Source organism: Oncorhynchus gorbuscha, linkage group LG18 (assembly GCF_021184085.1).
Source record: "Oncorhynchus gorbuscha isolate QuinsamMale2020 ecotype Even-year linkage group LG18, OgorEven_v1.0, whole genome shotgun sequence".
In the NCBI taxonomy this organism is placed as follows: Eukaryota; Metazoa; Chordata; class Actinopteri; order Salmoniformes; family Salmonidae; genus Oncorhynchus; species Oncorhynchus gorbuscha.
Window position 1 is genome coordinate 41,300,913 of NC_060190.1, and position 27,540 is coordinate 41,328,452.

At 43.0% G+C, this 27,540-nt stretch overlaps 1 protein-coding gene across 2 annotated transcripts in view; it reads right to left on the minus strand.

Annotated features, from left to right (window-relative positions):
- Nucleotides 1-18,876: 18,876 nt before the first annotated feature.
- dnai1.2 (dynein, axonemal, intermediate chain 1, paralog 2) overlaps nucleotides 18,877-27,540 on the minus strand; it is a 30,983-nt gene continuing 22,319 nt past the window's right edge. Inside the window, exons 20-21 of one of the 2 annotated variants that reach the window (XR_006833263.1) lie at nucleotides 21,425-21,642; nucleotides 18,877-19,349 (exon numbers count right to left, since the gene is read on the minus strand). Coding sequence is in view for 1 of the 2 variants with exons in the window: in XM_046312229.1 (XP_046168185.1) it covers nucleotides 19,248-19,349 (102 nt within the window). In the remaining variant the exon portion in view is untranslated. The remainder of the gene's footprint in view (nucleotides 19,350-21,424; nucleotides 21,643-27,540) is intronic. The other variant, XM_046312229.1, reaches the window with a different exon arrangement.

Genomic DNA, 27,540 nt, shown 5'->3' on the forward strand with positions numbered 1-27,540 from the left:
GAAAACATGTTATTTTATTGAAATATTGTCCTCATTATTTCTTACAAAGCTGAGAACAGGGCATATTCCTTGTTCTAGCTTGAAAATTAGGGCCCAAAATATAGATATTGTCTTGACCAGTAGGGGGCCTCAGACACTAGTGAATAAACACCCCAGATGGTACAAACCATTTGAAGTTTCATTAAATTACAGAAATTTCAGATTCAGATTTCCTCCTCATCATGCCAGACATTGTGTATAACCTTCATTTCTTCATTGTGGCATCAATTATCTCCCAAATAGGCCTATTTTTTCGAATGGTTTGACACTTCCAACACTTTTGTATCAGGGTTGACATTTGTATTATGTGAGGTCATGGACGACTAGTGAAGCACAGTCCTCCTCTCAAAGCATTATGCCACAATTCAAGCATATGCGTGTCATTCCACGAATAGAGGGCCTTTTGGTTAGTGTAATTTTGTCACCTATTTATGTTACCTAATTTTAACATTATGCCATAAAGAGTATGTTCAACTTCCAAGCAAACATGTTTTCCGATCTGAAGATGTTAAACTAAGGGAAAAATTACTATAAAAGTTGACATAACAGGGTTGACGATTTTATCCTAAATCAGCCATAACTGTTATGCGGAGTGTAACAGGGGAACTCAAGAGCAGACTCGGACGAGAAGACTAAGATGAAGTAACCAAGGTATTTATTGAAACACGGGGGAGATGGAGTGCAGGTCAGGGGAAGCTCGGGTGGGTTGCTGGAAACCAGGTGTGGAGGCTAAGGTTGGAGCGAGAGGGATTGAGACAAGGTAAGCAGGTCCGTAGGGGAATCCAGGACAGAGTAGCAGGATGACAAGACATGGGACTGGAGACAGGGACCAGAGTCAGAGTGGGCAGAACTGTAGTGGAAAACAGCGTCAGGCAAGGAAAACAGGCACGACAGGATAACAGGATCTGAATAGTAACAAACGGCTAGAACCATAGACTGACTGAGCAGAGATTACGATCTGGCAGAGTGGAAGTGGCAGGGTTGAGTATTTGTAGAGGTCTTCATTATGGAACAGGTTGCAGCTGGTGGGGATCTGCTCGAACAGGTTGCAGCTGGTGGGGATCTGCTCTGACTCCAGCACACCTGTCTCCGCCCACACACAGAGAGAGAGAGAGAGAGAGAGAGAGAGAGAGAGAGAGAGAGAGAGAGAGAGAGAGAGTACTGGGGGAGTGGCTGCAGGTGAAGGAGACACAGGATGAGCAGTAGACGGCGTTGCAGGAGCAGATGTGACAATAACTCACCTTTTTAACATGGTTTAGTTTAGTTAGAGCCACTGTCAAATGTAGTTTTATCAAAATGTACACACATAATGTCTGAAGGACATAAAAGGCACTCTATTCATGGAACAACATTTGAGCCCCATGAAATAATGATTTAAACAATAATTCTTCCTCTAACTGCTGAAAATTATGTGTGGTTGAATTTCAAACAAAGCTGTGTTGTGCTACCCAGGGCCGGCCTTAACCTTTTGGGGCCCTAGGCGAGATTTGGTTGGGGGTCCCCCCAAGTCGAAGGAATTTTATAAAAACTAATTTCATGCAATTATGCTACTTTTGCCATGGAGAAGAGAGAAAAATGTGCAGTTTTACAGCAATTTACTGCAATTCTACACATTTTGTCATGACTGATGTCAGATGAGACAGATGAGCTGATGAGCTGAGCGGTTTGCACTGATGTAAATCACAGAGATACTCTCATCAGAGCTCTGTTTATATTATATTATATAATGGCAATGGGGTGATACCACAGCATGCATATTAAAATGTATACAATATTTTCCTCAGAAACTGCCTTGCCTTGCAGAGTATCTTGCAGCCAAATGCCACATCTCCCCATTCAAAATGGAAAATGTAATTAAAGGACATTGCATGCTTCTTTTCATTGGCTCAGTCTCTACGGCTATGTTCAATTGAGATTGCAGCCGCACACCTGTCACCAAAACACGTGTCTGTCATAATGAAATCCAATTCCTTTTCACTTTGGTCCAAGACAAGTAGACATTTTGTATGGTTTGTAATGTTAAGTTGAAGAGAGAGGGATAACAAGCAAAGTAGACTAAGAAACAACAGAAAATATGAAGTGAGAGGGCATTATTTGAGGGGCCCTCTCGGTACTTGTCAGGGATGGGCTATTGCAGCAGACGACCACACCGGTTGCCCCACTATCAGCTAAAAACAAGAAGTAGCGGCTCCAGTGAGCACGTGATCACCAACACTGGACAACTGAGAAGTGGAAGAACATTGCCTGGTCTGACAAATCCCAGTTCCTCTTACGTCATGCTGATGGCAGAGACCATGGCCCCATCCTGCCTGGTGTCAACGGTACAGGCTGGTGGCAGTGGTGTAATGGTACTGGGAATGTTTTCCTGGCACACGTTAGGTCCATTGATTCTTGTAATATTTAATTTCACTTATTCCTCCGTTTTCTTCTGACAACAAACAAAAAACTTACATAGACAATTGAGCAATGTGACCACGCCCTGAGGAATTCAGATTGTTCTGGAAGCAAGGTTGTTGTGGAGGCAAAGGGGTGTCAAACATGGTAGATGGGTGTATATTTGAACGAAATGTTCTTCTAAAACATTTTTATATGTTTTATAAGAAAGCTTTTATTTTGAAGAGGAGCTTTATTTTGAAGAGGAATCCAGAAATTCCCTTACAGTTTCTGGGTTAACATGTGACAAACCATGTGACTGAGAGTAGGTTACAAGCATTTCACTGCGCAGACTGGAGCCAGACAGTCCCTGTGTCAAGAACAGTTGGCATTTCATCTGCTTTGCTTTGAGAATGAATTCAGATGCCTATCCCGAGAAGAATCTACATCTGTGTTCAAGAGGTAGGCTCTTTGTTTAATTCTATTTTTGGTATCCCTGTTCGGTTCAGTTGTCTGATAGTAAATTGACTATATTCCAGAGGCTGTAGTGTAGTGGGTTGAGAGATAATGCCTGCACACATGCTTATCAAATGCAATATTTACAGCTGTTCAATGGCATTTATTATTCAAAAATACAAGTTAAAGCTTCATAATGGTTACAACTGTCTTACCCCATCATAACCCAGAGTACTGATAGAAATAAATGGTTTTACTCCATTGTTTGTCAAAATTAACAGTGTCTTTGCAAAAGAACTGATAGTTTCCAAATAATAAAGTATAATTTCAAATCAAATGTATTCATCAGTATGCTTCGTAAACAACCGGTGTAGATTATCACAGTGAAATGCTTACTTATGGGCCCTTCCCAAGAATGCAGAGAGAAAGAAAATGGAGAATTAATAGAAAAGTCAAACATAATAATAAAAGTAATAATAAATGCATAATGAATAAAGGATAACTTGCCTAATACACGGGGTACCAGTACAGCGTCGATGTGCAGGGATACGAGGTAATTGAGGAAGATACAGTACATTCGGAAAGTATTCAGACTTCTTGACTTTTTCCACATTTTGTTACGTTACAGCTTTGTTCTAAAATGGATTAAATAAAACATTTCCCTCATCAATCTACACACAATACCCCATAATGACAAAGCGAAAACAAGGTTTTTAAGAAATGTTTGCTAATTTATTACAATGAAAAAACAGAAATAGCTTATTTACATAATTATTCAGACCCTTTGATATGAGACTCGAAATTGAGCTCAGGTGCATACTGTTTGCATTGAACACCCTTGTGATGTTTTACAACTTGATTGGAGTCCTCCTGTGGTAAATTCAATTGATTGGACATGATGTGGAAGGGCACACACCTGTCTATAAATGGTCCCATAGTTGACAGTACATTTCAGAGCAAAAACCAAGCCATAAGGTTGAAGAAATTGTCCATAGAGCTCTGAGACAGGATTGTGTCGAGGCACAGATCTGGGGAAAGGTACCAAACAATGTCTGCAGTATTGAAGGTTCCCAAGAACACAGTGGCCTCCATCTTTCTTAAATGGAATAAGTTTTGAACCACCAACACTTCCTAGAGCTGTCCGCCCGGCCAAACTGAGCAATCGGGGGAAAAGGGCCTTGGTCAGGGAGGTGACCATGAACCTGATGGTCACTCTGACATGGCTCCAGAGTTCAGCAGCACTCCACCAATCAGGCCGTTATGGTAGAGTAGCCAGATGGAAGCCACTCCTCAGTAAAAGGCACATGACAGCCCGCTCTGAGTTTTGTCAAAAGGCACCTAAAGACCCTCAGACCATGAGAAACATAATTCTCTGGTCTGATGAATCCAAGATTGAACTATTTGGTCTGAATGCCAACCATTAAGTCTGGAGGAAACCTGGCACAATCCCATGGTGGTGGCAGTATCATGCTGTGGGGATTTCAGCAGCAGGGATTGGGAGGCTTTTCAGGATAGAGGGAAAGATGAACGGAGCAAAGTGTAGAGAGATCCTTGACGAAAACCTTCTCCAGAGAGCTCAGGACCTCAGACTGGGGAGAAGGTTCAAAGTTAATCCAGTCAAGCATGCATTTGACTTTCTGAAGACGAGACTGCAGTCAAAAACCCCCACATGCAACAATTGAACTGAACATGGCTCTGCAAAGAAAAGAGTCAAGACTGAATGTCATGAAGTATCTTAAAATGAAGATATCAAATTAGGTGATGTCAATGGGTTACAGCCTTGCAGGCTTGATGTACTTATTTGAGCCTGGGGGTAAACTTAGCCTTGAGATTGGCACTGTGAGACTAGAGCAGGTCTCTCCGACCCTGTTCCCGGAGAGCTACAATCCTATAGGTTTTCAATCCAACCCTAATCTAGAAGACCTGATTCAAATAATTAGCTGGTTGATAAACTGAACCAGGTTAGTTACAACTGGTTGGAGCAAAAATGTACAGGTGGGTAGCTCTCCGGGAACAGGTTTGGAGACCCCTGGACTAGAGAGACCGAAACTGACAGTGACATAGACCTTGGGAATCATCTCAGATGAATGCCCAAGCCAGTCGTGCCACAACCCTCCCCCCCTGCTGATACAGATGGTTCGTTCTGCTGCCTTCAGGGTGAAGAAGGGGTGGTTTGTTGTTGTGGAAGATTCTACGTTCCATGCTGGAGCAATATCCTCAGTTTCTGCTAATGCTTCTGATTTAATGTCTCCAAATGTGAATGAATCCCAATTGTATTTCCTTGATTCCTCACCTCCTCTCTCCTTGCTTCCTTCTCAAAACGCCTTAAAATCTTAATTAAAGACATTGAGTTGAGTATCGTATTTAAATTGATTTCAATGTCATGGATCAGTGAAGCAGTCAAAGAAAGAGGTTCAGAATCACTGTTCATTGCCTCTGCGTGGAATGGAAACAAATGAGTAGGAGCGAAAGACCAGTTTCCCGTTAGCTCAGCACATCACAGATTTGTTTTCTATCGAAGGAAGTTAATGCAATATTAGGTTAATAAACAGCATTGAATTCAACATTCAAAATGCAATACCAGAGAGTGCAACCAAATCTGCCTGAAAGCATTGCTCTATAAAAATGACTTCAAATATGAAACAGCACTGTCTCCAACCCACTGAGGTATTGATGTGGCATGCCTTTAAAAACAACCAATATTTAGTCTGACACTTTGTGTGCATCCAAAATGGAATAGGATTCCCTATTTTGTTCCCATAGAGCTCTGGTCAAAAGTAGTGGACTATACAGGGAATAGGGTGCCATTAGGGACGCATGCTATGTGTTGCTCAACATTCTGACCATGTATACTGCTACCATATACAGCCAAACCGTGCTGTTTTCTTTTCTCTCTCTCTGATCTACAATCCACAGTCCCGAGGCAATGTGTTCTGCCTGTCTGATGTGCTCCGTAGTAGCCCCAGGATTTACAAGACGTTTGTTATTTGTCCTTTTAAAGCTTGACTTTGAGCAGCGACAAAATGGAAGTCAAACTTAGTACGCAGGCTTCATAACAAACAGAACAGCTGCCTTATGCCCCGATGTTAAAGTTAATGTTACTCTTACACCATTTATAAAGATTACAACACCAGTCGTAATACAGTGACTTGACTCAAACTCTATAGCTCCGTGAGGAGCATACATCCTCCACAAATGTTTAAATAATACATACAGTTGAAGTCGGAAGTTTACATACACCTTAGGCAAATACATTTAAACTCAGTTTTTCACAATTCCTGACATTTGATCCTAGCAAAAATGCCCTGTCTTAGGTCAGTTAAGATCACCACTTTATTTTAAGAATGTGAAATGTCAGAATAATAGTAGAGAGAATTATTTATTTCAGCTGTTATTTCTTTCATCATATTCCCAGGGGGTCAGACGTTTACATACTCAATTAGTATTTGGTAGCATGGCCGTTAAATTGTTTAACTTGGGTCAAATGTTGCAGGTAGCCTTCCACAAGCTTCCCACAATAAGTTGGGTGAATTTTGGCCCATTCCTCCTGACAGAACTGGTGTAATTGAGTCAGGTTTGTAAGGCCTCTTTGCTCGCACACACTTTTTCTGTTCTGCCCACAAATATTCTATAAGATTGAGGTCTGGGCTTTGTGATGGCCACTCCAATACCTTGACTTTGTTGTCCTTAAGCCATTTTGCAAGTATGTTTGGGGTCATTGTTCGCTTGGAAGACCCATTTGCGACCAATCTTTAACTTCCTGACTGATGTCTTGAGATGTTGCTTCAATATATCCACATCATTTTCTTTACTCATGATGCCATCTATTTTGTGAAGTGTACCAGTCCATCTTGCAGCAAAGCACCCGCACAACATGATGCTGCCACCCCCGTGCTTCACGGTTGGGATGGTGTTCTTCAGCTTGCAAGCCTCCCCTTTTTTCCTTCCAAACATAACAATGGTCATTAAGGCCAAACAGTTTCATCAGACCAGAGGACATTTATCCAAAAGTACAATCTTCGTCCCCATGTGCAGTTGCAAACCGTAGTCTGGCTTTTTTACGGCGGTTTGGAGCAGTGGCTTCTTCCGTGCTGAGCGGCCTTTCAGGTTATGTCGATATAGGACTCGTTTTACTGTGGACATAGATACTTTTGTACCTGTTTCCTCCAGCATCTTCACAAGGTCCTGTGCTGCTGTTCTGGGATTGATTTGCACTTTTCGCCCCAAAGTACATTCATCTCTAGGAGACAGAACGCGTCTCCTTCCTGAGCGGTATCATCTCTCGGAGACAGAATGCGTCTCCTTCCTGAGCGGTATCATCTCTCGGAGACAGAATGCGTCTCATTCCTGAGTGGTATGACGGCCTGCGTGATCCCATGGTGTTTATACTTGCGTACTATTGTTTGTACAGATGAATGTGGTACCTTCAGGTGTTTGGAAATTGCTCCCAATGATGAACCAGACTTGTGAATGATGACATTTTTTTTCTGAGGTCTTGGCTGATTTCTTTTGATTTTCCCATGATGTCAAGCAAAGAGGCACTGAGTTTGAAGGTAGGCCTTGAAATACATCCACAGGTACACCTCCAATTGACTCAAATGATGTAAATTAGCCTATCAGAAGCTTCTAAAGCCTTGACATCATTTTCTGGAATTTTCCAAGCTGTTTAAAGGCGCAGTCAACCTAGTGCATGTAAACTTCTGACCTACTGGAATTGTGATACAGTGAATTATAAGTGAAACCACCTGTCTGTAAAGAACTGTTGTAAAAACGACTTATGTCATGCACAAAGTAATGTCCTGACCGACTTGCCAAAACTATAGTTCGTTAACAAGACATTTGTGGAGTGGTTGAAAAATGAGTTTTAATGACTCCAACCTAAGTGTATGTAAAGTTCGAACTTCAACAGTAAGTTTGAAATAAGTAATAAAGTGCCCTCCACTAGAAGAACCAAATACTTAGTGGTCAAAAGCATTTGATTACTTCTACACCGGTGTTATTCAAACCTGGTCCTGGGAACCAACAGGGTGTGCAGTCATTTATTCCAGCCCACGACTAAAGCACCCCACTCATCTAATTGACTAATCATCAAGCCCTTGATTTTTAGAGTTAGGTTTGTTAATACTGGGCTAAAACAAAAGCTTTCCCGCCCTGTGCGTCTCCAGTGTTGAAGAATGCTGTTCTACCCTCTCTCTGCAGGGAGATGCTTGCTCTTACTCAGCCTCAGTGGGTATCACCAGCTCCCGTGTCCCACTTCTTTGGAACTTACAGAGTCCTTCCTTCCTGCCCACGCACTGGCAGACAAAGCGCCTATCTGCTGTGCATGTCCTTCCCACATTCAGGCTGACACACATAACTGACTCTGATCTCAAGGCTGCCTGCCTGGGTATTGTGAGGTGTCTGAGTGTTTATCTCCCAGGAAATTATTTTGCCCTCGTCTGTCATATTAATCACTAGAGTCTCATCGTTATTCATAGGCAAGGTGTGTGTGTGTGTTTTTGCAAGCGACGGGCTGTCTGTACAGAGGCATTTTTGATGCAGAAACAACATCCTCAACTCAGATCCACTCCACTGAGCCCATGGCTGGGCTTCACTCTCCTCTCTCTCTCTCTCTCTCTCTCTCTCTCTCTCTCTCTCTCTCTCTCTCTCTCTCTCTCTCTCTCTCTCTCTCTCTCTCTCTCTCTCTCTCTCTCTCTCTCTGTCTCTCTCTCTGTCTCTCTCTGTCTGTCTCTCTCTCTGTCTCTCTCTCTGTCTCTCTGTCTCTCTGTCTCTCTGTCTCTCTCTGTCTCTCTGTCTCTGTCTCTCTCTCTGTGTCTCTGTGTCTCTCTCTGTGTGTGCTCATTCAGACTTCCCTACTCGGAAAACCCTGAAACACTGTGCGATTTGGCCATGCTCTATGCCGAGAGCCAAGCTGAAAGTCATTGAGTGGTGTGTGTGTGTGTGTGACAGGCACATTTGTAAAATACAGCTTGTTGTGTAATGCAGACCCCCTGGGTAATTAGGCACACTCTGTTCTCCTCTTCATGGTTCATATCGCTTCTGACATATTCTGGATAACCCCTCCCTGGGAAGAGGATTTGGAGAGGCTTGCAGGGCCAACTTGCCTTCTTTATCTCTCTGTGCAGTGGTGCAATGGGACAAAGAGTGGGAGAGTTGAGAGAAAAAGAGAGAGAGAGAGAGAGAGAGAGAGAGAGAGAGAAGAGAGAGAATTCTACATCCATATCCACTTCCATAACCTGATCTCTGTCCTTCTGTAGGTTATGCCTTTCTATCAGAAGGTGTAACTGCTCAAGAGATTGAATGTAAGCACACCCCCCTGTTTAATTCACCGGGGACAGTAGTGGAGAGGGTAGTAAGTTTTAAGTTCCTCGGCATACACATCACGGACAAACTGAATTGGTCCACCCACACAGACAGCGTTGTGAAGAAGGTGCAGCAGCGCCTCTTCAACCACAGGAGGCTGAAGAAATTTGTCTTGTCACCAAAAGCACTCAAAAACTTCTACAGATGCACAATCGAGAGTATCCTGTCGGGCTGTATCACCGCCTGGTACGGCAACTGCTCCGCCCACAACCGTAAGGCTCTCCAGAGGGTAGTGAAGTCTGCACAACGTGTCACCGGGGGCAAACTACACCTACACCACACGATGTCACAGGAAGGCCATAAAGATCATCAAGGACAACAACCACCTGAGCCACTGCCTGTTCACCCCGCTATCATCCAGAAGGCGAGGTCAGTAAAGGTGCATCAAAGCAGGGACTGAGAAACTGAAAAACAGCTTCTATCTCAAGGCCATCAGACTGTTAAACAGCCACCACTAACATTGAGTGGCTGCTGCCAACATACTGACTCAACTCCAGCTCACTTTAATAATGGAAATTGATGTAAAAATGTATCACTAGCCATTTAAAACAATGCCACTTAATATAATATTTACATACCCTACATTACTCATCTCATATGTATATGTACAGTGGGGCAAAAAAGTATTTAGTCAGCCACCAATTGTGCAAGTTCTCCCACTTACAAAGAGGAGAGAGGCCTGTAATTTTCATCATAGGTACACTTCAACTATGACAGACAAAATGAGAAAAAAATCCAGAAAATCACATTGTAGGATTTTTAATGAATTTATTTGCAAATTATGGTGGAAAATAAGTATTTGGTCAATAACAAAAGTTTATCTCAATACATTGTTATATACCCTTTGTTGGCAATGACAGAGGTCAAACGTTTTCTGTAAGTCTTCACACACTGTTGCTGGTATTTTGGCCCATTCCTCCATGCAGATCTCCTCTAGAGCAGTGATGTTTGGGGCTGTTGCTGGGCAACACAGACTTTCAACTCCCTCCAAATATTTTCTATGGTGTTGAGATCTGGAGACTGGCTAGGCCACTCCAGGACCTTGAAATGCTTCTTACGCAGCCACTCCTTCGTTGCCCGGGCAGTGTGTTTGGGAACATTGTCATGCTGAAAGACCCAGCCACGTTTCATCTTCAATGCCCTTGCTGATGGAAGGAGGTTTTCACTCAAAATCTCACGATACATGGCCCCATTCATTCTTTCCTTTACACAGATCAGTCATCCTGGTCCCTTTGCAGAAAAACAGCCCCAAAGCATGATGTTTCCACCCCCATGCTTCACAGTAGGTATGGTGTTCTTTGGATGCAACTCATTCTTTGTTCTCCAAACACGACGAGTTAAGTTTTTACCAAAAAGTTATATTTTGGTTTCATCTGACCATATGACATTCTCTCAATCTTCTTCTGGATCATCCAAATGCTCTCTAGCAAACTTCAGACGGGCCTGGACGTGTACTGGCTTAAGCAGGGGTACACGTCTGGCACTGCAGGATTTGAGTCCCTGGCGACTTAGTGTGTTACTGATGGTAGGCTTTATTACTTTGGTCCCAGCTCTCTGCAGGTCATTCACTAGGTCCCTCCGTGTGGTTCTGGGATTTTTGCTCACCGTTCTTGTGATCATTTTGACCCCACGGGGTGAGATCTTGCGTGGAGTTCCAGATCGAGGGAGCTTATCAGTGGTCTTTTATGTCTTCCATTTCCTATTAATTGCTCCCACAGTTGATTTCTTCAAACCAAGCTGCTTACCTATTGCAGATTCAGTCTTCCCAGCCTGGTGCAGGTCTACAATTTTGTTTCTGGTGTCCTTTGACAGCTCTTTGGTCTTGGCCATAGTGGAGTTTGGAGTGTGACTGTTTGAGGTTGTGGACAGGTGTCTTTTATACTGATAACAAGTTCAAACAGGTGCCATTAATACAGGTAACGAGTGGAGGACAGAGGAGCCTCAGGTGTGTGAGAGCCAGAAATCTTGCTTGTTTGTAGGTAACCAAATACTTATTTTCCACCATAATTTGCAAATAAATTCATAAATAATCCTACAATGTGATTTTATGGATTTTTTTCTTCTCATTTTGTCTGTCATAGTCGAAGTGTACCTATGATGAAAATTACAGGCCTCATCTTTTTAAGTGGGAGAACTTGCACAATTGGTGGCTGACTAAATACTTTTTTGCCCCACTGTATATACTGTACTCTATATCATATACTGCATCTTTAAGTAATACATGTATCACTAGCCACTTTAAACTATGCCACATTGTTTACATACCCTACATTACTCATCTCATATGTATATACTGTACTCGGTATCATCTACTGCATCTTGCCTATGCCGTTCTGTACCATTACTCATTCATATATCTTTATGTACATATTCTTTATTCCTTTACACTTGTGTGTATAAGGTAGTAGTTGAGGAATTGTTAGGTTAGATTACTCGTGGGTTATTACTGCATTGTCGGAACGAGAAGCACAAGCATTTCGCTACACTTAACATCTGCTAACCATGTGTATGTGACAAATAAAATTTGATTTGATTTTGCATCCTGTACAATGGATTAAAGTGAGCTAAAATAAATAAATGTATGCTTTTTTTGTTGAGTGCTCCAACTCCTTTCTACCTCAAAGGAATAATTTTGGAAGTTTTTCTTGGTGAGTCCTTCTAATCACCTGTTTAATTATCGGTGTATCCTTTGCCAGCTCTGCAGGAATGACCACCCCAGGTGATTACTGCAGCTGCTTTCTTCTGTTATTGACACACACACACACACACACACACACACACACACACACACACACACACACACACACACACACACACACACACACACACACACACACACACACACACACACACACACACACACACACACACACACACACACACACACACACACACACACACACAGCATAATCTTCTTCTGCTGCTAAAGTCAGAGTAGACTATTATTTTGCTACAATGTGGCAAGGATTAGGGCTAACTCTGCTCTATCCGAGCTATATATTTAAATATACAGTGCATTTGGAAAGTATTCAGACCCCTTGACTTTTTCCACATTTTGTTACATTAAAGCCTTATTCTGAAATGGATTAAAACGTTTTTTCCTCAACAATCTACACACAATATCCCATAATGACAAACCAAAAACAAGGTTTTTAGACATTTTTTCAAATGTATTGTTTTATTTATTTTTATTTATGTGAGTATTCAGACTCTTTGCTATGGGACTCGAAATTGAGCTCAGGTGCATCCTGTTTCCATTGATCATCCTTTGGCCTGAATGCCAAGCGTCAGGTTTGGAAGAAACTTGGCACGATCCCTAACGTGAAGCATGGTGGTGGCAGCATCATGCTGTGGGGATGTTTAACAGTGGCAGGGACTGGGAGACTAGTCAGGATCGAGGGAAAGATGAACAGAGCAAAGTATAGAAAGATCCTTCCAACAGGACAATTTTTAAAATAAGTTTTAATTTAACCAGATAGGCCAGTTGAGAATAAGTTCTCATTTACAACTGAGACCTGGCCAAGATAAAGCAAAGCAGTGCGAAACATAAAACACAGTTACACATGGAATAAACAAACGTACAGTCAATAACACAATAGAAAAGTTTATATACAGTGTGTGCAAATGAAGTAAGATTAGGGAGGTAAGGCAATAAATAGGCCATAGTGGCGAAATAATGACAATTTAGCAATTAAACACTGGAGTGATAGATGTGCAGAAGATCAATGTGCAGGTACATGTACAGGGGTGCAAAGGAGCAAAAAACAAATAATATGGGGATGAGGTAGTTGGGTGGGCTATTTACAGATGGGCTATGTACAGGTGCAATGATATGTAAGCTGCTCTGACAGCTGATGCTTAAAGTTAGTGAGGGAGATATGAGGCTTCAGTGATTTTGCAATTCATTCCAGTCATTGACAGCAGAGAACTGGAAGGAAAGGCGGCCAAAAGAGGAGTTGGCTTTGGGGGTGACCAGTGAAATATACCTGCTTGAGCGCGTGCTACTGGTGGGTGCTGCTATGGTGACCAGTGAGCTGAGATAAGGCAGCGCTTTACCTAGCAAAGACTTATAGATGACCTGGAGCCAGTGGATTTGGCGATGAATATGAAGCGAGGGCCAGCCAACGAGAGCATAGAGGTTGCAATGGTGGGTAGTATATGGTGCTTTGGTGATAAAATGGATGGCACTGTGATAGACTGCATCTAATTTGCTGAGTAGAGCGTTGGAAGCTATTTTATAAATGACATCGTGAAGTCAAGGGTCGATAGGATAGTCATGTTTGGCAGCATGTTTGGCAGCATGAATGAAGCATGACTTGTTGAGAAATAGGAAGCTGATGACCATAAGCACAAGTCTCAATGTCCTTGTGTGGCCCAGACAGAGCCCGGACTTGAACCCGATCGAACATCTCTGGAGAGACGTGAAAATAGTTGTGCAGCGATGCTCCCCATCCAACCTGACAGAGCTTGAGAGGATCTGCAGAGAAGAATGGGAGAAACTCCCCAAATACAAGTGTGCCAAGCTTGTAGCGACATACAGAAAAAGACTTGAGGCTGTAATTGCTGGCAAAGGTGCTCCAACAAAGTACTGAGTAAAGGGTCTGAATACTTACGTAAAATTACTGAGTGAATGGTTATTTATAAATTAGCAAAACTTTCTATAACCCTGTTTTGGCAATGTCATTCTGGGTTATTGTGTGTTGATTGATGAGGGGGAAAAAAAGTGTTAATACATTTTAGAAGGCTGTAACGTAACAAAATGTGGAAAAGGTATATGATCCGGCTCTAGCACATTGCGGTTTAATAGTGGATAAGTGTGAGTATCTGTTTTACGGCAGGGTAGCCTAGTGGTTAGAGCATTGGACTAGTAACCGAAAGGTTGCAAGTTCAAATCCCCGAGCTGACAAGGTACAAAATCTGTCCTTCTGCCCCTGAACAGGCAGTTAACCCACTGTTCCTAGGCCGTCATTGAAAATAAGAATTTGTTCTTAACTGATTTGCCTAGTAAAATAAAGGTAAAATAAAAATAAAAATAAACAGTAACGGTCGGTAGGTGTGTGTATGTCCGAGCACGCATGTGTTTGTTGCACAATAGATTATCTTTGTATCTGAACCTATTTTCTTCCTGATCTCTCCCTCCAAACTCTTTATTTGTATCCTTTGTTAAAATCATTTTTCTTCCTGCTTTGTGTTGGGGGCGTGCCCTCAAGGCAGGGTGAAAATTGTGTCACTTCTTGAAATATTATGTTGTTGTTGAGGTCCGTAAGCAGGAAGTTGCCCCACTGTGTATGATGATGTCATGGAGTCAACCGTTAAACTTATTCTGAAAACTACACTCCCATGCATCTCCCTGCCACTAGTATCTAGCCATGGAATATCTGCTAAAGCATTTCAAGCTTGAAATTAAAAATGTACAGGTAAACAAAATAGGGTTGTCACGATACCATACTCGCAAAATCGTGGCAAGGAAACGAAACATGAAGAGGACTAGATTTCCTGAGAAAAATGTTGGAAACAAGCATCCTTACGTTGTCCCCAAGATTCGTGTTCCTTTTCCAAGCTACAGTGGCTTTCTAAAGTATTAACCCCCTTCACATTTTTCCTATTTTGTTGCCTTACAACCTGGAATTAAAACAATTTTTTGGGGGGTTGTATCATTTCATTTACACAACATGCCTCCCACTTTGAAGATGCAAAATATTTTTGATTGTGAAACAAACAAGAAATAAGACAAAAAAACTGAACTTGAGTGTGCATAACTATACACCCCCCAAAGTCAATACTTTGTAGAGCCACCTTTTGCAGCAATTACAGCTGCAAGTCTCTTGGGGTATGTCTCTATAAGCTTGGCACATCTAGCCACTGGGATCTTTGCCCATTCTTCATGGCAAAACTGCTCCAGCTCCTTCAAGTTGGATGGGTTCCGCTGGTGTAAAGCAATCTTTAAGTCATACTACAGATTCTCAATTGGATTGAGGTCTGGGCTTTGACTAGTCCATTCCAATAAATTTAAAACGTTTCCTCTTAAACCAGTTGTGGGTTGCTTTAGCAACTGCTGGAAGGTGAACCTCCATCCCAGTCTCAAATCTCTGGAAGACTGAAAAATGTTTCCTTCAAGAATGCCCCTGTATTTAGCTTCATCCATCGTTCCTTCAATTCTGACCAGTTTCCCTGCCAATGAAAAACATCCCCACAGCATGATGCTGCCACCACCATGCTTCACTGTGGGATGTTGTTCTCAGGGTGATGAGAGGTGTTGGGTTTGCCCCAGACATAGCGTTTTCCTTGATGCCAAAAGCTACATTTTTGTCTCATCTGACCAGAGTACCTACTTCCATATGTTTGGGGAGTCTCCCACATGCCTTTTGGCAAACACCAAACGTGTTTGCTTATTCTTTTCTTCAAGCATTGGCTTTTTCTGACCCCTCTTCCGTAAAGCCCAGCTCTGTGGAGTGTACAGCTTCGTGGTCCTATGGACAGATACTCAAATCTCTGCTGTGGAGCTTTGCAGCTCCTTCAGTGTTGTCTTTGGTCCCTTTGTTGCCTCTTTGATTAATGCCCTCCTTGCCTGGTCTGTGAGTTTTGGTGGGTGGCCCTCTCTTGGCAGGTTTGTTGTGGTGCCATATTCTTTCCATTTTTTTTAAATAATGGATTTGATGGTGCTCCATGGGATGTTCAAAGTTTCTGATATTTTTTTATAACCCAACCCTGATCTGTATTTCTCCACAACTTTGTCCCTGATCTGTTTGGAGAGCTCCTTGGTCTTCATGGTCCCGCTTGCTTGGTGGTGCCCCTTGCATAGTGGTGTTGCAGACTCTCTGGCCTTTCATAACAGGTGTATATATACTGAGATCATGTGACACTTAGATTGCACACAGGTGGACTTTATTTAACTTAATTATGTGACTTCTGAAGGTAATTGGTGGCACCAGATCTTATTTAGGGGATTCATAGCAAAGGGAGTGAATACATATGCACACACCACTTTTATGTTTTTATTTGTAAGAATTTTTTGAAACAAGTCATTTTTTTCATTTCAATTCACCAATTTGGACTATTTTGTGTATGTCCATTACATGAAATCCAAATAAAAATCGATTTAAATTACAGGTTGTAATGCAACGATATAGGAAAAATGCCAAAGGGGATGAATACTTTTGCAAGGCACTGTATAGCACACAATATTTTACATACAGTAGGTTTTTTTAAAGGACCAAAGAATGGGGTCTGCTTCATGTTTTCCTTTTTGCCCTGGAAAATCAGGTATCGTAGTATCACGATACTGGTATAGTGACAACCCTAAAACAAATGTGCTAAATATAAATCATGTGTAAGAACATATGTACAGTATGCCTGCGTCCCAAATGGCACCATATTCCCCTTCATAGTGCTTAACAATATGCCCGGCACATAGTAGTAGTGCACTATATATGAAACATGGTGCAATTTGTGATGCCCTCTATGTAAACAAATGTTACCTAATACATGCTTAATGATGCTTTTCAAGAACATTTATAAAAATGCATAGGTATGCAAATGTTAAGAGCATAAGAGCAGCTTTCCAATTTCACTACTCATCTGCATTCAGAACATCAGAATGTGGTATGTCCCAGGGATGTAAAGTTGCTGAGTGGATCATTTATAGATACGGGAGCAGATGTTACATGTAAGTGGGACAAAACAAGCCATACGGAATGTCTAAAGGCTACAATGAACGGACTGCATTGTGCATCAAAAATATATTTGTTTTCTTTCAGGCTTTTTTCTCCACCTCCTAACATTTCTCAAATGTTTTCTGTTGCAGGGCAACCACTGTAAAGCCAACCGTTGTAGCCAACCTGCGGAGAGCCGTCTGCCTCACACACATGTCCAGGATGTACCAACGTCACTGTGGATCATCATCATGGAGAGCCAGCTGCAGTGGTTTGACCCTTGGGGTCCTGATGACTGGGCCCTGATTGACTCTGAGACATAGCAGGGGCGGTGGTGACGACTTACTCCAGACAAAATAGAAAGAGAGATTTCAGAACAATAGGACATAAAAAATCTCTCCAATATACAGTGCTGTATCATTAGAAGAAATTATTTTTTTGGTAAGGAAAATCGAGGGTTGAATTACATTTTTTCCCCAAAATGAAAGCATAGACTGCTTTCTGGGACTGATACTTTACTCTAATATATTAATATTTTAAAGGTTGTTCTTCAGTATTACAAGAATGAAAGCGAAGATGAAGCCTTGGAGCAAGTTAAAAGCTTAAAAGCAGTTGTTACATTTTTGATGGGGAGCTTGAGTCGAGGAACTATATATATATATATATACAATTATATCATACTGACATCATCTGTCCTGCACAAGTATCACAACATCAAGAGCTCTAGAATCATTCTAGTTGGTGCCAGTCTACCCACCCACAGATATTTGAATAGATTCACACCATATACTCTTACGCTGAGACTACAGTTAAAGAGAGCCCACTCTAGTGTTGGGTGACTTGTTTCAGTTGACTCAGCTCCTGTGTGGTTTGTGTCATGGAGTCCGGGGAGAGACTGGGGCTGTCCACGGCAGCTGTGGTGGCCATTGCCTGCAATGCCCTGGTGGCCATCCTCCTCCTTGTCCTCTTCCTCATCATCTACAGGGCCTGCAAGGTGCCCTCCAGCCAGGAGAGGATGCCAGTGCTGGCTGTTCCCGCTGGGCAGCCGCAACAGAGCAGCGAACACAAGTACTTGCTGACCTCCTGACTGGCAGCTAGAGAGAGTGAGCACCACAGCGTATATTAAATGCTCCGGGAGGTACTGTATAGTAGAGGAATAGACTGATCCCTGTATAGTAGACCGAATAGACTGATCTCTACTAGCCAACTGGCTAGTAGAGGAATGGGCGCCAGACAAATTGGCTCTAACTGCATGTCAACTGTCAAGCAGACAGCACCCACTGGCCCTCTTAAAAATCGAAGTATAACTGTTTCTCTTAACTTCAGCAGCTGAATGAATGAAACAACCTGTAACAGTTAAAAATGTGTCTCAGAGACAAGTTGGCATCAATAACACAACTGTTACAGTCCGTTTTGATCTTCTTGGTCCTTGATAGTACTGACATGTATAACGGAATGCAGGCTTGAATGTGTTATACACACACACTCACACACAACTTAGTGAGGTCAAAGACACATGGTTTAACACAGGGTTAATTCATGTGGAGTCAAAGAGGCTAGAACCTTGAGTGTCTGAGGACTGGACCAGACTTCTATTATATTATTATTATATACACTTCTCCGAATGACTGGACTTCTCCAAAGCTTCTAAATGCTTCTAATTTCAGACATTTTCTTGCGAAGAAAAACAAGCCTGTGTGTATTGACGGTAACAGCGAGCTGTGTGGAGTGTGCGTCATGGTCACTCATACATAGCAGTGGTCTGTGAGAGAAGCATACTAAGTGTTATGTAAGGAGCTTAGAGGCTTTGTTCACTTTGTCCTCTTAAAACGTGGTCCTCTCAGTACTAACCTCCTTTGGTACAGTGTCAATGACAGCCCACACATTGTTGTAGGACAGCACTCCTACAACTCCTATTATGTGACTTGTTCTGACGAGGACATAGCATCTCTTCCCCTTCACAACAAAAATAACAAGACGTGCCAGACATTGGAATGATAAATATTTTTTATGAATATTTCCAAACAAACTGAGCTACTCTGTTTTCCAAAACAAAGAAAATATAACCCAAAGCTTGAGTGGTTTTGCCGCATCAAGTAAAGGAGACGTTGCTGGTTGCACACTGACTATCTATATGTTTAGTATAGTGCACAGCGCAAGAGTGAGAAAAACAGTAGGCTAGATTGCACAGATTCAATAGACTGCACTATACTTCAACATGGGAAGGAACGGTGGCTTTAGTATGCAGCTTTAGAAGACAGAAGACAGTAGTAATAAGGCATGATGGTGGTGGTGGGTTTATAACTGGAGTGCAGTAGTAAAAATAGTGGGCGACTACAGTCCTGCATGGTGTTGTCATAGTTTCTAAGCATTGCTGTTCTCTGGCTCCCGCAGTAAACTCAGCAGCTTCTCCATCTTGGCGATCTCCACCTCAGGCCCCTTGGGCAACTCCTGACCCTTCTTCTCCTGGTGAGAGACACAGTAGCACACATGTCAAATACTGCAGGGGAAACAACTTGACCTTAATGAAGAGAAACATACACTGAAAACAAGCTGGGAAGGAAGGGATGGTAAACAAAGGCAAGATAAAAGACCTGGAGAAATGCAATCCAATAAAAGCCTTTCTTTCCGGAGACGAAGAAATGAGAAAAAGGCAGACTTGCAGAGCGTGCAACTTCCAATATGGAATGTGTTATTGGCAGTTAAAACTCATCCATTGTTGACTTCAAACGTGGCCAACAAGAGGTAAATGAAGTGATCCAACATGGTGCCCGGTGGTAATGTGGCCACCTGGCACTTCTCCCATGCTGTTCTGGAGGTTCATCATTTCTCCCTGGGAGGACATCAAGTACCTCCTCCTTATCTAATATTGAATTTATGGAGATTCAGTGACAGAGCGCTGCAATATTCACAGACTACAAAAATATATTTTGCAAAAATGCTACAGATGACTTGATGCTGTAGTGGATGACCTGATTTAGGCAGTGGTACAGTGAGTAGATAGCTGACTGGCCTTGAAAAAAAATACATGTCATTCATAACCTTTTTTAGAAAGCTTTTACAGAGGGGGAGCTTATCTTGTCGGCATGCATGGGACAGAGATCTTCAAATCATGGCACTTGTCCTACCTATTTCAATAGGATTTCTCTCAATGTTGAGAGGTTATGCATATAGATGAGACCCCAGTACTGTATTGCAGACTAATAATATACATAGGCTCCTAAATCACGGGCTTGTTCAGGAGGGTGCAACGTTACAGGGCATGCAGATAGATATACTGTAGAAGAGTGGTTCTCTATTGGTTTTGCCGCGGGACCCAAAATTAACCAGGTTGTCTCAGTCGCAATCCAATATGCACATTGCGAATAATGTTTTGCCAAAATGCAAGCTGGAAAACTATTTTTGATGCTATATTGATAGTAAATGTACCAATAATATGACAACAGTCAAACATTTTTCATTGTCAATAATTAAATTTTGCCAATATTTTTTATTAATAATGTTAAGGTCACTGGTTTGTGATCACAAAATCAACCAAATTCGCTAAATACCTCTGCTAATAATACCGTGATTGAAGAAAAATTGTTAAGATGTTAAATTAAATATAAAAAAAATATAGGATCATTATCATGTCTACACTTGTTCTTCCTGGATTTTAGTCACAGTGATGTGAAGTACGAAAGTAAAAATACATTAATGTACTACAATAAATCATTTTTTGGGGTATATGTAAAAATAAAAAATATGTACTTTACTATTTATATTTTTGACAACTTTCACCTTTACTTCACTACATTCCTAAAGAAAATAATGTACTTATTACTCCATACATTTTCCCTGACACACAAATTACTCATTACATTTTCAATGCTTAGCAGGACAGGAAAATGGTCCAATTCACACACTTATCATCCCTACTGTCTCAGATTTTGCGGATTCACTAAACACATGCTTTGTTTGTAAATGATGTCTGAGTGTTGGAGTGTGCCCCTGGCTATCTGTAAATAAATAAAAACAAGAAAATTGTTCCATCTGGTTTGCTTAATATAAGCTATTTCCAATGATTAATACTTTTAATTTTGATACTTAAGTATATTTAAAACCAAATACATTTGGACTAATACTACTATTAAGTAGTATTTTACTGGGTGACATTCACTTTTACTTGAAATCAGGATAAGGTAAGACCCAGCTGCAGACTGTGTCGAAGTAACAACGTTTATTATAGCAACAGAGGCAAAGGTACATGACAGCAGGCAGGCTCAGGGTCAGGACAAGCAAGGGTCAAAAACCAGGAGGGCGAGAGAAAAAAAAGTCTGGGAAAAGACAGGAGCTGACAGGACGAATGCTGGTAAGCTTGACAAACAAGACGAACTGGCAACAGACAAAACAGAGAACACAGGTATAAATACACAGGGGATCATGGGAAAGATGTGTGACACCTGGAGTGGGGTGGAGACAATCACAAAGACAGGTGAAACAGATCAGGGTGTGAAAGTACTCCCCTCACCCTCCTCTAGGGGCGACACCTGACGTCCTACCTGGGCGCATACCAGGTTGACCGGGGTGCCGGCGGTTGAAGTCAGCGATGAGGGCTGGGTCCAGGATGTCTCTAGCAGGGACCCAGCACCTCTCCTCTGGGCAATAACCCTCCAAGTCAACCAGGTACTGGAAAACCCTGCCCCATGGTCGAACCCTCAGGAGGCATCTCACCGTGTACGCCGGATGGCCATCGAAGGCCCGGGGAGTAGGGGTGGGCCTGGAAATGGATGACAAGGGACTGTGAGACACGGGCTTGATATGGGACACATGAAAGGTGGGGCGTATACGAAGGGTACGGTGCAACAGAAGATGAACAGCAAAGGGGCTAATTGACCTTGGAGATGAGGAAAGGGCTGATAAACCGGGGGAAAAGTTTGCGAGACTCCACCCGGAGAGGCAGATCCAGAGGGGACAGATCCCAGAGCCATACCTTCAGCCCGAGACGATACCGGAGAGCCGGGGTCCGATGGCGATCCGCTTGTTGTCGATACCTGGAGGTGGTCTTGAGGAGGGCCCTCCTCCAGGCTCTCTTCCAGGTATATTCGACGCACACTAGCTGCTGGCTCCAGGTGGTGGGTTTGGCAGAGACCAGGCAGCGCAGGATGGTCTCGAGGTCTTGGTTGGCTTGCTCCGACTGGCCGTTGGATAAGGGGTGGAACCCGGAGGACAGGCTGGCCAACGACCCAATGAGGGTGCAGAAAAACTTCCAGAACTGGGATTAGAACTGAGGACCCCGGTCGGAGACTCTGTCCACGGGCAGTCCATGGATCCGGAAGACATGCTACACCATGAGCTGGCCGTCTCTTTGACAGATGGTAGTTTGGGGAGAGGAATGAAGTGGGCGGCTTTAGAGAACTGATCCACCACAGTCAGGATGGCGGTGTTGCCATCAGTTGGAGGAAGACCCATGACAAAGTCCAGGGAGATGTAAGACCAGGGATGGTGGGGGACAGGCAGAGGATGGAGGAGACCAGTCGGAGCTTGCCGAAGAGTCTTGTTCTGTGCACAAACAACCACCAAAGGCGCTGTTGCACAAAGGCCAGGGTCCGACGGGCTCCCGGGTGGCAGGCCAGCCTAGAAGAGTGGGCCCACTCTAGGACCACGGAGAGGATAGTGTCGGGAATGAACATCCGGTCATCAGGGCCCCCCCCGGGGTTTGGCTGGGAACGCAGTGCCTCACGAACCTGCTTCCCTATTCCCCAGCTGAGTGCCGTCACTAGGCATGAGGTAGGAAGGATGGTCTCGGGTTCCAGGGTAGTAGTCATGGGGCTATAGCGGCGGGACAGTGCATCCGGCTTGACATTCTTGGATCCTGCCCGGTACAAGAGGGAGAAGTTGAACCGTGTGAAAAGCAGGGCCCATCTGGCTTGCCTGGAGTTGAGGCGCTTGGCGTTGCGGAGATACTCTAGGTTCTTGTGGTCAGTCCACACGATGAACGGATGTTCCGCCCCCTCCAGCCAGTGTCTCCATTCCTCCAACACCATCTTCACCGTGAGAAGCTCCCGATTCCCTACATTGTAGTTCATTTCCGTGGCTTTGAGGCGATGGGAGAAGGCGCAAGGATGTAGCTTGAGGTCAAGGGCAGAATGCTGGGACAGGACAGCCCCCCCACCTCTACCACGAACTGACAGGTTGGGTCCGGATGAACCAGGATGGTCTGGTCACCTTCCGAGCCCCCAGGAAGACGTCCCGGGGCAGGATGCGCTTACTTCAGTCAATGGGCGTGGCAGAATGGGCTCCAGCCTATGATGGCACCAGAAGACCAGTTAATGAGGGGATTGTGTCGTTGGAGCCAGGAGAATCCCAATACCACGGGAATCAGGGGGGACTTGATGAGCAGGAACCGAATAGCCTCGCTGTGGTTCCCTGACACCCATAGGTGGATGGGAGTGGTGTTATGGGTGACTTGGCTTATAGAGCACCCGTCCAGTGCTCCAACGTCCATGGGAATGGACTGACCTAAGAATTTTTACTAGGATAAAATGTCAGTAATTGTGAAAAACTGAGTTAAAATGTATTTGGATAAGGTGTATGTAAACTTCTGACTTCAACTGTAGTTGAGATTATTCAAAGTAGCCAACCTTTGCCTTGATGTCAGCTTTGCACACTCATTCTCTGAACCAGCTTCACGAGGAATGCTTTTCCAACAGTCTTGAAGGAGATCCCACATATGCTGAGCACTTGTTGGCTACTTTTCCTTCACTCTGTGGTCCAACTGATTCCAAACCATCTAAATTGGGTTGAGGTCAGGAGATTATGGAGGCCAGGTCATCTGATGCAGCACTCAATCACACTCCTTGGTCAAATAGCCCTTACACAGCCTGGAGGTGTGTTGGGCCATTGTCCTGTTGAAAAACAAATGATAGTCCCACTAAGTGCAAACCAGATGGGATGGCGTATTGCTGCAGAATGCTGTGGTAGCCATACTGGTTAAGATTGCCTTGTATTTCAAATAAATCTCTGACAGTGTCACCAGAAAAGCACCCCCAAACCATCACACCTCCTCCTCTATGCTTCATGTTGGGAACCACATATGCGGAGGTCATCCGTTCAGCTACTCTGCGTCTCACAAAGACACGGCTGTTGGAACCAAAAATCTCAAATTTGGACTCATCAGACCAAAGGTCAGATTTCCAGTGGTCTAATGTCCATTGCACATGTTTCTTGGCCCAAGCAAGTCTCTTCTTCTTATTGGTGTCCTTTAGAAGTGGTTTCTTTTCAGCAATTCGACCATGAAGTCCTGATTCACGCAGTCTCCTCTGAACAGTTGATGTTGAGATGTGCCTGTTACTTGAACTCTGTGAATCATTTATTTAGGCTGCAATTTCTGAGGTGGGGAGGACTTTAAATGAACTTATCCTCTGCAGCAGAGGTAACTCTGGGTCTTCCTTTCCTGTGGCGGTTCTCATGGGAGCCAGTTTCATCACAGCACTTGATGGTTTTTGCAACTGCACTTGAACAAACCTTCAAAGTTCTTGACATTTTCCGGATTGACCGACCTTCACGTCGTAAAGTAATGATGGACTGTCATTTCTCTTTGCTTATTTGAGCTGTTCTTGAAATAATATGGACTTGGTCTTTTACCAAATAGGGCTATCTTTTATATACCACCCCTACCTTGTCACAACACAACTGATTGGCTCAAATGCATTAGAAGGAAATAAATCACACAAATGAACTTTTAACAAGGCAGACCTGTTAATTGAAATTGCATTCCAGGTGACTACCTCATAAAGCTGGTTAAGAGAATGCCAAGAGTGTGCAAAGCTGTCAATAAGGCATAGGTGGCTACTTTGAAGAATCTCAAATATAAAATGTATTTTGATTTGTTTAACACTTTCTTGGTTACGACCTGATTCCATATGTGTTATTTCATAGTTTTCATGTCTTCACTATTATCTTACAAAGTAGAAAATAGTACAAATAAATAAAAACCCTGGTATGCGTAGGTGTGTCCAAACTTTTCACTGGTACTGTGTGTATATATATATATATATACAGTGGGGCAAAAAGTATTTAGTCAGCCACCAATTGTGCAAGTTCTCCACTTAAAAAGATGAGAGAGGCCTGTAATTTTCATCATAGATACACTTCAACTATGACAGACAAAATGAAAAAAAAAATCCAGAAAATCCCATTGTAGGATTTTTAATGAATTTATTTGCAAATGATGGTGGAAAATAAGTATTTGGTCAATAACAAAAGTTTATCTCAATACTTTGTTTATATACCCTTTGTTGGCAATGACAGAGGTCAAATGTTTCTGTAAGTCTTCACAAGGTTTTCACACACTGCTACTGGTATTTTGGCCCACTCCTCCATGCAGATCTCCTCTAGAGCAGTGATGTTTTGGGGCTGTTGCTGGGCAACACAGACTTTCAACTCCCTCCAAAGATTTTCTATGGTGTTGAGATCTGGAGACTGTCTAGGCCACTCCAGGACCTTGAAATGCTTCTTACGAAGCCACTCCTTCGTTGCCCGGGCGGTGTGTTTGGGATCATTGTCATGCTGAAAGACCCAGCCACGTTTCATCTTCAATGCCCTTGCTGATGGTAGGCTTTGTTACTTTGGTCCCAGCTCTCTGCAAGTCATTCACTAGGTCCCCCCGTGTGGTTCTGGGATTTTTGCTCACCTTACTTGTGATCATTTTCACCCCACAGGTGAGATCTTGCGTGGAGCCCCAGATCGAGGGAAATGATCAGTGGTCTTGTATGTCTTCCATTTAATAATTGCTCCCACAGTTGATTTCTTCAAACCAAACTGCTTACCTATTGCAGAGTCAGTCTTCCCAGCCTGTTGCAGGTCTACAATTTTGTTTCTGGTGTCCTTTGACAGCTCTTTGGTCTTGGCCATAGTGGAGTTTGGAGTGTGACTGTTTGAGGTTGTGGACAGGTGTCTTTTATACTGATAACAAGTTCAAACAGGTGCCGTTAATACAGGTAACGAGTGGAGGACAGAGGAGCCTCTTAAAGAAGAAGTTACAGGTCTGTGAGAGCCAGAAATCTTGCTTGTTTGTAGGTGACCAAATACTTATTTTCCACCATAATTTGCAAATAAATTCATTAAAAATCCTACAATGTGATTTTCTGGAATTTCTTTTCTCATTTTGTCTGTCATAGTTGAAGTGTACCTATGATGAAAATTACAGGCCTCTCTCATCTTTTTAAGTGGGAGAACTTGCACAATTGGTTGCTGACTAAATACTTTTTTTGCCCCACTGTATATATGTCACAGGATACTAGGAGTGGTGGGTTGGAATCAGGCGCAGAGAGCAGGGTTCAGTATTTATTATCCGGCCAAAAAACGGTCACGCCAACATACAGGGCGCATAGAACAGACCAGCCCAAACACAGAACCAAATAGTCCGGAGAATACACACATGAAAATCACATCCAACAGAGTAACAAAAAAAACAATCCCGCACAAAACAAGGGCGGAACAACCTACTACATATAGGGAAGCTAATTAAACTAAAATACACACAGGTGAAACTAATAAGACAAACCAACAGACAAACGAAAAAGGGATCGGTAGCGGCTAGTAGGACGGTGACGCCGAGCACCGCCCGAACAGGCAGGGGAGCCAACTTCGGCGGAAGTCGTGACAATATATATAATACACAGCCTAGCCTATCCTCAATGACCGAGATCCATGTGACTATTACTCCAGCGATTCTCAACTGGTGAACACAAATTTGGGTCGAGGGAGGTTTTGAATGTGTCTGAGTAAAAAATAATAATAATAATTATATATAAAGGAAGAGATGTCTCTGCTGTGTCCTGGGGCAACAGATTGAGTTTTGGGCAGGCTTTGTCTTTTCACTGTCAGTGGCTTTGGACAGCCACGGGAGAAGGAGGGGAGAGGCTGGTTGTCACAATGCTCCTAAATAAATATCTGGAGGGTGCTGTGCTGGGGATGAAGTTGGACAGATAAATGTTTGCCCTCAACTATATAACTTGGCTTAGAACTCGGGTCTCATCAACACCAACGATTCCCATGAATGATTCATTTAGTCACTGAGAAACATCAGAGTCCAACTGTTAAATGCTCTGACGTGTACCGGAACTACAGCCGTGGCTAACCCCCAAAATGAGTGTAATTAATATGCCGTGACTTGACGCCTGATGTCCGTGTTGTCCTTTATGTCAGAGACTCCTTCTCTTGGCCTGTGGTTACTGAGCGCACAGTGATTATAAACACCACACCTCATTAGCCACCACTATCAGAGGGTACAACGGGAGTGTGACTAATAAGATGGGAACAGCTGAAGGCTCCCGTGTCAAATTGGTTTTACTCCGTGAATTGCCCGGACCCTAACCCCCATGTTCTCCAGTGGAGCCATCAAGAGGGAACAAGAACTGAAACTGAGAATATATCTATTCTCACCACAGTACAACGATCATTTAGAAACGGATTCTCTAATTAAACAGATGAACAAACAAACAACTACTTCACGATGTGCAACCAAAGCTAATTGGACAGAGTTGGGGAGAGAGAGTGGTAAGTCCCATGTTGAACCACGCATACTATACACGTGATTCAATCAACTGTTTACATTGTACAACGTGTGCCTATGTGTAAGCACTTAGCGTAAAGAGAGGAGGGGGAAGAAAGA